This window comes from Schistocerca nitens, chromosome 10 (genome assembly GCF_023898315.1).
Source record: "Schistocerca nitens isolate TAMUIC-IGC-003100 chromosome 10, iqSchNite1.1, whole genome shotgun sequence".
NCBI classification, from domain to species: Eukaryota; Metazoa; Arthropoda; class Insecta; order Orthoptera; family Acrididae; genus Schistocerca; species Schistocerca nitens.
Genome location: NC_064623.1, coordinates 51679508 through 51691877, shown reverse-complemented (window position 1 = coordinate 51691877; position 12370 = coordinate 51679508). Strand labels below are relative to the sequence as shown.

The 12370-nt window shown below is 41.2% G+C and overlaps 1 protein-coding gene across 3 annotated transcripts in view; it reads right to left on the bottom strand.

Moving 5' to 3' along the window:
* LOC126210186 (uncharacterized) overlaps positions 1-12370 on the bottom strand; it is a 221713-nt gene that overhangs the window by 171753 nt on the left and 37590 nt on the right. For 2 of the 3 annotated variants that reach the window (XM_049939354.1, XM_049939353.1), the window contains one exon: positions 6108-7198. The exons of the other annotated variant lie outside the window; for it this stretch is intronic. In XM_049939354.1, coding sequence (XP_049795311.1) covers positions 6108-7126 — 1019 coding nt within the window. In that variant the 5' untranslated portion in view covers positions 7127-7198. The remainder of the gene's footprint in view (positions 1-6107; positions 7199-12370) is intronic. 3 annotated transcript variants of the gene reach the window in all.

The following is a 12370-nucleotide window of genomic DNA, read 5'->3' as shown; positions in this document are numbered from 1 at the left end:
ATTATTATCGACTTTTTAAGATGATTTGTTTTGCCTACATCTAATTGTAGGGGCTAATGCTTTGACGGTTAAGCTAACATGGCGGGATTATATAGTGGTGTCCAGGCAAAGTTTATGGAAATGGAGAAGAGAGCTATGTTTGTGCACTGCCTTGCACACTGTTTAAATCTAACACTACAAGACACTGTGAAAGCAGTTCCAGAATGTCGAAATGCGTTGGATGTTATGAAGGACTGAATACATTTTGTGAGAGATTCACCTAAAAGATTAGATCTTTTTGCTCACCTGAAGGCAGATGTCTCTACAAATTTGAAACCACTCTGTCCTACAAGGTGGGCCGTAAGATACTTCGAAATGTCTTCAGTTTTGTCCAACTATACACAACTTCAGGAATTTTTTCTAACGTTTCAAGAAATGACAATTCAGACACTAGGGCCAAAGAAAATGGCTTTTTGATTAATATGCAGACATATGATTTCTTTGTCATGTTATCACTTCTGGTAAAACTGTTTGGTCACATTGTTACTGTAAACATAGCACTACAGAGGAAATCCCTACACTTGGAGGAGGCCAATAAGATGATTTCCACTCTTGTAACTTCTATTAAATTTATGAGAAACAATTTTGAATCATTCTGGGGTGAAGTAACTTCAAAATATCAAGATATGGATATTGATTCCCCAAAATTACCCAGTAGAAGAAAAGTCCCTAAGAAATACAATGACTCCATCAATTCATCTGTAGAAACATTCACTGAGGTATGTGACAAATATAGAAGATTGTATTATGAAACAATGGATACATCCATCAGCTTCTTGGAATCACAGTTCAAAACTCAATCATTCATGTTTGTAAATCAAATTGAACAATTTCTTCTTGGTGATAACAAACATTCATTCGATATTTTATCTTTCTACAAATCAGATATAGACAAAGAACGCTTGCTTCTCCACCGAAGCATGTTTCATGAGATTATCCAAAGTAGTGATTCTGCAAATATTACTTCATTGGATGACATAGTGAAATACCTAAAACAGGAAAATCACCTGTTTGACCTACTGCCTGAACTAGTGAAATTCATACGTGCAGTGCTGACGATTCCGGTAACGTCCTGCACTGCTGAGCGATTGTTTTCTTGTCTGTGGAGGGTGAAAATGTATCTTCATTCTATAATGATGCAGGATCATCTTAAGGCCATCGCCATTCTCAACGCCCATAGAGATGAATCGATGAAACTCAACCTTGATGCCATATGTGTCGAGTTCATATGCAGGAATGATCTAAGGAGGAGTAATTTGCCATCAAAAATTAAGGTATGTTTCTTCAACTTTATTTATGTATTTGTTTTGCACCACTACTGACCTAAACGCCAACTGAAATGACATTGTGATTGATGTTTCTACGAGTTGAGGGGTAGGGGCTAGTCGCCAGCCAATCGTAGTTTGCATGATTTTCAGCTGTTTGCATTTTTCATTATCCTCACAATCTTTTTTTGTTTCTTGAAAGTTGTTATGCTGTGAGGGGAATTTCCCAAGAATATGATGTCATAACTCAAAAGGGAAAGTATACGTGCATAATACACCTCTCTCCTTCAGCACTTGTGGTGTTCCATATAATTCTCATTGCATAGGTCATTTTAGATAGCTTAGAATTTAAGAATGTGATGTGGGAATTCCATTTCAGATTGTCTTGTAAGTAAACAAAGCAATTTTGTTTCAATGACAATTTTTTGGTTTTCCAAAGAAATATTTGGTTTTAATGTATTTTTAATTTTGCTTTGTGTGGAATTGTATAGTGGCATGTTTTTTTTTTTTTTTTAAAGTGTTAATCAGTAGCTTATTCCTCACAAACCACTCTGAAATCTTTTCAATTTGTGACTTCAGCACTCAGCCTAAGTGCCTTTCTATTTCCACCTTCAGTCAATACACTGGTGTCATCTGTGACAGTGTATTTGAGAACTGTAAAATGTGACGAACTGTGTTCATTCCACCTTAATATCACATTTGCCTGCAATGAAGTAGGTTAAAAAATTGGGTGTACAGGTACCGCATGCCTTACGCCAAAATTACAAAAGTCAGGGGGTGGCCATATGTGCATCTCTGCTTGCTTGTCACCAATTGGCTCGTGAACAACACTGACCATTCCTATCCTGTACGGTTACTGGTGATGAGAAATGGTGTCTTTATGCTAACCTGTGATCTAGAGGTACCATCTTTGATTCCTAATCATCAAAACGTCTTCAGTCCTGGGTTTGAATATCACTGCTGCTTAAATTTTTATTAATAGTTAGCTTTGGTGACCAAAGATTTCCAGCATAAGAAATCACCCCTTGTTCTGCCAACGACCTTGTCAAAGAGGGTGGAGGAGTGGACAGAGGTTCTTTTGCCCTAGGGGTGGGAAACTGCCCCTAAAGGCGGAGGAATCAGCAATACTCAATGACATGAGGATGCAAAAAGCAATGGAAACCACTGCATTAAAGACATGTAACATGTATCCACAGGACATGTGGCCTGTAATTGAAGTGTCATGATGAACTCTCCATTGGCAAAAGATTCCGGAATAGTCCCCCATTCGGATCTCTGGGAGGGGACTGCTGAGAGAGAGGTTACCACGAGAAAAAGATTGAATAATCAATGGAAGGATAATGTTCTATGAGTCGGGGTGTGGAATGCCAGAAGCTTGAATGTGGTAGGGAAACTAGAAAATCTGGAAAAGGAAATACAAAGGTTCAATCTAGATATATTTGGGGTCAGTGAAGTGAAGTGGAAAGAAGACAAGGATTTCTCATCAGATGAGTATAGGGTAATATCGACAACAGCAGGAAATAGTATAACGGGAGTAGGATTCGTTATGAATAGGAAGGTAGGGCAGGGAGTGTGTTACTGTGAACAGTTCAGTAATAGGGTTGTTCATATCAGAATTGCCAGCAAACCAACACCGACAACGATAGTTCAGGTATACGTGCCGATGTCACAAGCTGAAGGCGAAGAGATAGAGAAAGTGTATGAGGACATCAAAAGGGTAATTCAGTACATAAAGGGATATAAAAATCTAATAGTCATGGGAGACTGGAAGCAGTTGTAGGGGAAAGAGTAGGTCACAGGAGAATGTGGGCTTGGGACAGATAAGGAATGAGAGAGGAGAAAGACTAATGGAGTCCTGCAACAAGTTTCAGCCAGTAATAGCAAATACTCTCTTCAAGAATCAGAAGAGGAGGAGGTATACTTGGAAAAGACCCCATGATAAGGGAAGATTTCAGTTAGATTACATCATGGTCAGACAGAGATTCCAAAAGCAGATACTGGATTTTAAGGCATACCAGGAGCAGACATAGATTCAGATCACAATATAGAACTGATGAAGAGTAGGCTGAAGTTTAAGACATAAGTCAGGAAGAATCAATACGCAACGAAGTGGGATGAGGAAGTACCAAAGAATGATAAGATACGGTTGAAGTGCTGTAAGACTACAGATACAGCAATAAGGAATAGCTCAGTAGGCAGTACAATTGAAGAGGAATGGAAGGAATGGACATTTCTAAAAAGGGCCATCACAGAAGTTGGGAAGGAAAACATAGGTACAAAGAAGGTAACTGTGAAGAAACCATGGATGAAAGAATATATACTTCAATTGATTGATGAAAGGAGGAAGCACAAAAATGTTCCGGGAAACTCAAGAATAAAAAAATACAGGTCGCTGAGGAATGAAATAAATAGGAAGTGCAGGAAAGCCAAGATGAAATGGCTGCAGGAAAAATGTGGACATTGAAAAAGATATGATTGTCAAAAGGACAGACTCAGCTTATAGGAAAGTCAGACAACCTTCAGTGACATTAAAAGCAAGGGTGATAAAATTAAGAGTGCAATTCCACTGTTAATTGCAGACGAGAGTGCGGATGGGTGGAAAGAATACATTGAAAGCCTCTATGAGGGGGAAGATTTATCTGACATGATAGAAGAAGAAACAGGAGTCGATTTGGAAGAGATAGGAGATCCAGTATTAGAATCATAATTTAAAAGAGCATTGGAGGACTTAAGATAAAATAAGGCAGAAGGGACAGATAACATTACATGAGAGTTTCTAAAATTGTTGGGGGAAGTGGCAACAAAATGACTATTCACACTGTTTATAGGATTTGTCAACCTGGAAAAAGCGCCTGACAATGTAAAATGGTGCAAGATGTTTGAAATTCTGAGAAAAGTAGGGGTAAGCTATAGGGAGAGACAGGTCATATACAATATGTACAATAGCCAAGATGAAATAATAAGAGTGGATGATCAAGAACGAAGTACTTGTATTAAAAATGGTGTCAGACAAGAATGTAGTCTTTTGCCCCTACTATTCAATCTGTACATCAAGGAAACAATGATTGAAATAAAAGAAAGGTTCAGGAGTGGAATTAAAATTCAAGTTCAAAGGATATCAATGATACGATTCGCTGATGACATTGCTATCCTGAGTGAAAGTGAAGAAGAATGACATGATCTGCTGAACGGAATGAACAGTCTAATGAGTACAGAGTATGGATTGAGAGTAAATTGAAGAAAGACAAAGACAGTGAGAAATAGTAGAAATGAGAACAGCGAGAAACTTAACATCAGGATTGATGGTCAGGAAGTAGATGAAGTTAAGGAATTCTGCTGCCTAGGCAGTAAAATAACCAATGACGGGTGGAGCAAGGAGGACATCAAAAGCAGACTGGCACTTGCAAAAAGAGCATTCCTGGCCAAGAGAAGTCTACTAGTATCAAATATAGGGCTTAATTTGAGCAAGAAATTTCTGAGAATGTATGTCTGGAGTACAGCATTGTACGGTAGTGAAATATGGACTGTGGGAAAACCAGAACAGTAGAGAATCGAAGCATTTGAGATGTGGTGCTACAAACGAATGTTGAAAATTAGGTGGACTGATAAAGTAAGAAATGAGGAAGTTCTGTGCAAAATCAGAGAGGGAAGGAATACGTGGAAAACACTGATAAGGAGAAAGACCAGGATGATAGGACATCTGTTAAGACATGAGGGAATGACTTCCATGGTACTAGAGGGAGCTGTAGAGGACCAAAACTGTAGAGAAAGATGGAGATTGGATTACATCCAGCAAATAACTGAGGAGGTAGGTTGCAAGTGCTACTCTGAGATGAAGAGGTTGGCACAGGAGAGGAATTCGTGGCGAGCTGCATCAAACCAGTCAGAAGACTGATGACAAAGAAAATTGGTAACATAAGGAAATAAAGAAATAGTAGAGCCCAAACAAACCAACAACCCACACAATGACCTGCACACACCCACAGAAGATAATGTTATGTACCGGTATATGGTGGAATGGCGACAGCGTGTTGTACTGCAAACTGCTTCCCCGTGTTAGGCCTATATGCAACAGTTAGTGCTGACACTGAATGTCAACAACTGAGATGTCTCACATAAACATTCTGAGAACAACGACTAGGAAGACTGAGTGAAATGACGCTACTCCATGAGAACACCCACTAACATTCTGCTAGACTGACAAAAAACACTATACAGGAAGTGGGTTGGAAGTCATTCTGCACTCAGCTTATTCACTTTATCTTGCACCCTCACATTGTCACCTTTTCTGCTCTCTATCAAACAACCTTTTCTGCACCAAAATGTGCTCCCAAGATGGCTCGATGAGTTCTTTGCCTCAAAACCACGATTTACACAGTTGCACAACTGAAATGTTACCCCGACGATTAAAGTCTCTGGTACGTGTATCTGTTGTGGTTATTAAACTCGTTGAAAAGTGCTACAAACATATGCATCAACCTAATAAATTATTTATTAGACCATTGTGTGTATTTACCTCCAAAAATGAAGTGTTAGCTCCAAAACTACAGTTGATCATATTCTTAACACCTAGAACGTTAAGGTGGTTTTCACGTAATATACTGAACATTTCCTCACCTCCAAAATGAATATATTGTCACAAATTAGTTACACAAATCAGTTGCTCTGTCACTGCAACTTCCCACAATCATTTGTGACAGGTTTTAACAACATATACTTCAAGGTTTTAGGGCACGCACGGCCCCTCGAAAATTTAACAAGCTAATTTACATTTAAATTTCACAGAGTGTTGCACTCATTTACCTCTCTGATCCTTCAGTGAGCAATTCGCTGATTGTCTCCACAGCTGCAGGATACTTGTCAATGATGTTTGCCCAGCCTCCGCTCCCGACCACCTGCTCGAGATTCTGCTTAATGAAAGCCACACACACCTTCTGCAGGAAGCTGCACGAGTGAATGACGGCATAGACAGCAATATCAGCAGCACTGTCTATTGTAAGATGCCTCGCTAGCTCCAACTCACACTTCAACTTGGGATCCTGGAGCCCGTACTTATCAAAGACCACCAAGAGTTGCTCTGTCATGTCACTCGGTACCTGTATTCTGTCCGTGTACATGTAGCGCAGCATCTCTGACACAACCTGTGGTTCAGCATCAGAGATCTCCACAAGCCCTTCCAGAGCCTCCTTGGTGTCATGACTCAGCATGGCTCTGAACACGGGGCTACGTGCACACAGTATCGCTCTGTGCGCATCCAGCTGGACTCCTCCGGCACTCAGCTTGATATCTGTGAGGTTTTTCGATTTCAGCAACTGCTCCAGATCCTCGGCTAAGGCCGAATGCAGTTCTTCTTCATCTGCATCACTAGTGTTCTCCGTTACCACTTCTACAGTGCACACTTCGCATTCAAAAGTCCAGTGCTCACCCAGTTCTTTCACATCAAAGTTGTCCTTCACACATACTAAACTAGATATGCAACATATTTGGAGACTGCAGAATACAGGTGGATACACACAGTGTTTTGATCCTTCCTGATCCAACACGGTAGCTTTAAGGGTTGCATTTACAGGCTCAGAATTGCTGCTACTCACAAGGCAGAAGCACATCATCGGGTTGCCTTCACTCTTTTGAAGTTGCACGTACCATTTACTCGAATTTGGGTGAGAGAATACAGGAGATCTAATGTTATCAGCACCCTCGGGACAAATATCAAAGCCAGAAACTGTCCAGTTGTAGACAGCTTTCACTGCTTTCAGTGTTGTGCTTCCTGACAGTTGCACTGTTTCAGGTCTACTAACGTGAACTAAAGGCAGACAGGGCATTGTAATTTCTGCAATAGTGTCCAGCTGTGAATTGACACTGTTAGCAAAATATGCCCACTAGCAGTTGATGTCCTGTTAAGAAAGAAAATACAAATAAATTAATGAAAAGGGAACTATGGACATCTTAGAAATGTATAATTAGAACTAGATAACAGAAACATTCCAATACTTGTAAGCGAATTATTCATTCATGTTTCATAGAACACATTACTATTCAGTGAAAAATATCTCCTCATTCTGTTAAAAGTCTTAAAATCTGTACATTCCTGCTAACTGCTTTCTTCTAGACGAGCTTAAACATATACCCCGAGGTGACAAAAATCTCGGGATAGTGCTACGCACACACGCAGAGGCCGGTAGTATCGTGAACACGAGGTGTAAAAGGACAGTGCATCAGCGGAACTGTCATTTGTATTCAGCGATTCGATTCGTATGCAAAAGTCTCCAACACATTTACGGCTGCAAGACGGGAATAACAGACTCCGAACGTGGAACGGTTGTCGTAGCTAGACGTGTGGGACATTGCATTTTGGAAATCGTTAGGGAATTCAATACTCCGACATTCGGTGTCGAGAGTGTGCGGTCAATATCAAATTTCAGTCATTACCTCTCACCACGGACAATGCAGTGGCTGGTGCCATGACTTAATGGTTGAGAACAGTGCCATTTGTGTAAAGTCGTCAGTGCTAACAGACAAGCAACACTGCACTTTAGAAAACGATGTGGGATGTACGGTGAACATATCTGTTAGGACAGTGTGGTGACAATTGGTGCGAATGGGCTATGGCGGCAGACAAACAACGGGAGTGCCTCTGCTAACACCGTGACATCGCCTGCAGTGCCCAGAACCAATGAAGCCATTGGCCCAAGTAGTCAACGAGACACTGTGCAAACTGGTGGTGGCTCAGTAATGGCGTGGGCTGTGTTTACGTGGAATGGACCGGGTCCTGGTTAGGTTTGGCTAGCTGGAGACATTTTGCAGCCATTCGTGCCATCATGTTCCCTAACAATCATGGAATTTTTATGGCTGACAATGTGCCATCTCACCGGTTCACAACTGTTCGTGATTGGTTTGAATAACATTCTGAACAGCTCAAGTGAATGATCTGGCTACCCAGATTGCCCGACATGAAACACACTGAGCATTTATGGGACATAATCGAGACATCAGATCGTACACAAAATCCTGCACTGGCAACATCTACATCTACATCCGTACTCCGCAAGCCACCTGACGGTGTGTGGCGGAGTGTACCTTGAGTACCTGTATCGGTTCTCCCTTCTATTCCAGTCTCGTATTGTTTGTGGAAAGAAAGATTGTCGGTATGTCTCTGTGTGGGGTCTAATCTCTCTGATTTTATCCTCATGAGATATACGTAGGAGGAAGCAATATACTGCTCGACTCCTCGGTGAAGGTGTTATATCCTAGCCAGTAATGCCACCCGAGCCCGCTGCCAAAAGGTTGGCAGCATCCAAGTCCGGACGCCGTCCGCATAAGCAGCGCCAGCGATACAGGAAATCGCCGCAAGTCTGCGCGCGCCACCGCTGGCTTCTGGCTTCTTAAGCGCTGGAGTCGCGAGCGCTAGGACAGTTCTGTATTCGCCGCTCAGCTGTTTACTCTCCACCGAATTGTGTACGGGCTAGTCAGTTGTGTGTTCCTCGCAGCAGAGTTGTTGTTTGTCATCAGCCGACGCTGACCTAGCCGCTCCGACTCGAACTAGACAAATTTCTGTATCTTCGTTAATAAAGATAAGTACCGACTTTATTTAATCAGAGTGTTTGGGTTTTCATCTTTCTGTTCACTGTTCCAGCGGACCGGTTGGCCCGCTATTAAAAGTGTGGCGGTGACTTTATAAGCCGTTTCTACAGCGAAGTGTTTGTTGCTACGAACACCGCCACAAAAGAGGGTATGTTCTCGAAACTTCAACAAAAGCCCGTACTGAGCCACTGAGCATCTAGTCACACAATTGGTCTGATAGTCCATATGGTCTTACTTTGATCATTAAACAACTGTGTGGAACTGTATCGAACACCTTGCGGAAGTCAAGAAACACGGCATCTACCTGGGAACCCGTGTCTATGGCCCTCTGAGTCTCGTGGACGAATAGCGCGAACTGGGTACACACGATCGTCTTTTTCGAAACCCATGCTGATTCCTACAGAGTAGATTTCTAGTCTCCAGAAAAGTCATTGTGCTCGAACATAACACGTTCCAAAAATTCTACAACTGATCGACGTTAGAGATATAGGTCTATAGTTCCGCACATCTGTTCGAGGTCCCTTCTTGAAAACGGGGATGACCTGTGCCCTTTTGCATTCTTTTGGAATGCTACGCTCTGCTAGAGACCTACGGTACACCACTGCAAGAAGGGGGCAAGTTCCTTTGCATACTCTGTGCAAAATCAAACCGGTATCCCATCAGGTCCAACGGCCTTTCCTCTTTTGAGTGACTTTAATTGTTTTTCTATCCCTCTGTCATCTATTTCGATATCTACCATTCTGACATCTGTGCGACAATCTAGAGAAGGAACTACAGTGCATTCTTCCTCTGTGAAACAGCTTTGGAAAAAGATATTTAGTATTTGAGCCTTTAGTCTGTCATCCTCTGTTTCAGTACCATTTTGGTCACAGAGTGTCTGGACATTTTGTTTTGATCCAACTACTACTTTGACATAAGACCAAAATTTCTTAGGATTTTCTGCCAAGTCTGTACATAAAACTTTACTTTCAAATTCATTGAACACCTCTTGCATAGCCCTCCTCACACTACATTTTGCTTCGTGTAATTTTTGCTCGTCTGCAAGGCTTTGGCTATGTTTATTTTTGCTGTGAAGTTCCCTTTGCTTCCGTAGCAGTTTTCTAACTCGGTTGTTGTACCACGGTGTTTCTTTTCCATCTCTTATGATCTTGCTTGGCACATACTCTTCTAACGATATTGTACGATTGTTCTGAACTTTGTCCACTGATCCTCAACACTATCTGTACTTGAGATAAAACTTTTGTGTTGAGCTGTCAAGTACTCTGAAATCTGCTTTTTGTCACTTTTGCTAAACAGAAAAATCTTCCTCCCTTTTTAAAAAAAAATTTCTATTTATGGTTACAGAGGTAGCGTGGCTCAGTATTTCTGCTGGGGACTTCCAATGATTTCTTGAGTCCATGCCATGTGGAGATGTTACACTGTACCAAGTGAAAGGAGGCCTGACAAGGTGTTAGGAGGTATCCCATGACTTTTGTCACCTCAGTATAACTGACCCTACAACTTATCTTAGAAGAAAGATTAAGGAAAGGAAAACCTACGTTTCTAGCATTTGTAGACTTAGAGATAGCTTTTGATAATGTTAACTGGAATACTCTCTTTCAAATTCTGAAGGTGGGAGGGGTAAAATACAGGGAGCAAAAGGCTATTTACAATTTGTACAGAAACCAGATGGCAGTTACAAGAGTCGAGGGACATGAAATGGAAGCAGTGGTTGGGAAGGGAGTGAGACAGGGTTGTAGCCTCTCCCCGATGCTATTCAATCTGTATATTGAGCAAGCAGTAAAGGAAACAAAAGAAAAGTTCAGAGTAGGTATTAAAATCCATGGAGAAGAAATAAAAACTTTGAGGTTCATTGATGACATTGTAATTCTCTCAGAGACAGCAAACGACTTGGAAGAGCAGTTGAGCAGAATGGACAGTGTCTTGAAAGGAGGATATAAGATGAACATCAACAAAAGCAAAACGAGGATAATGGAATGTAGTGAAATTAAGTCGGGTGATGCTGAGGGAATTAGATTGGGAAATAAGGCACTTAAAGTACCAAATGAGTTTTGCTATTTGGGGAGCAAAATAACTGATGATGGTCGAAGTAGAGAGGATATAAAATGTAGACTGGCAATGGCAAGGAAAGTGTTTCTGAAGAAGAGAAATTTGTTAACATCGAGTATAGATTTAAGTGTCAGGAAGTCGTTTCTGAAAATATTTGTATGGAGTGTAGCCATGTATGGAAGTGAAATGTGGATGATAAATAGTTTAGACAAGAAGAGAATAGAAGCTTTCAAAATGTGGTGCTACAGAAGAATGCTGAAGATTAGATCGGTAGATCACATAACTAATGAGGAGGTATTGAATAGGATTGGAGAGAAGAGGAGTTTGTGGCCCTACTTGACTAGAAGAAGGGATCGGTTGGTAGGACATGTTCTGAGGCATCAAGGGATCATCAATTTAGTATTGGCACAACCATGTTGGAGGAGTATCAAGGAAGAGGCCAAACTACCCTGGGGCTCCTGAAGAGTGCCAGCAGCTTTCTCAGTAGTTGCAGAGGGAATAGTCTGATGACTGACTCAACTGGCTTTGTAACATTAGCCAACATGGTCTCACTATACTGGAGAAGTGAATGATTGAAAGAAAGGGGAAACTTCAGCTGTCTTTTTTCCCCCTGATAACATGCAGCTCCATTCTATCATAGAGTAAAAATTTCCAGGATAACAATATTATAAAAGGATAGTTGCTACTCACCATATAGTGGAGATGCTAAGTCACAAATAGGCACAACAAAAAGACTGTCGCAAAGTGAGCTTTCAGCTAACAAAGTCATCTTTGAAATTAGACAGCATACACACACGCACACTCACGCAAACACAACTCACACACAAATGACCACAGTCTCTGGCAGCTCAACTGCCAGAGACTGAGGTCATGTGGGTGTGTTACGTTTGCATGAGTGTGTGTGTGTGTGTGTGTGTGTGTGTGTGTGTGTGTGTGTGTGTGTGTTGTCTAATTTTGGAGGAGGCCTTCTCAGCCAAAGGCTTGGTTTCCAACAGTCTTGATGTTGTGCCTGTATGCAACTCAGCATCTCTGCTAAATGGCGAGTAGCAACTATCCTTTTCATAATATTGTTACATTCCATCCTGGACTTTCCATTGTTTAATTTCCAGGGTAAGATATTCTAAAGGCAAAATAGTCCCCCCATTCAGATCTATGGACAGGTATTTGTCAAGAAAAATAAAACTGGCATGCTATACCCAGGCTGGTGAAGTGCATCATTCGACAGCTCACATGTATTTGGCTATACTGCAATTGTGAGACTGTAATACATGCCATAATACACACTCACCGCTGGTAGTACGCAAGTACATTTTGTAAATGTTGGTTACAATCACCACATATATATAAGCTGTCGCATAATAACATGTATGTAAGTACAACAAAGAACATTTTCTGACAATGGCAAAAACAATACAAAGAAAAAGTGTTTAATAGTA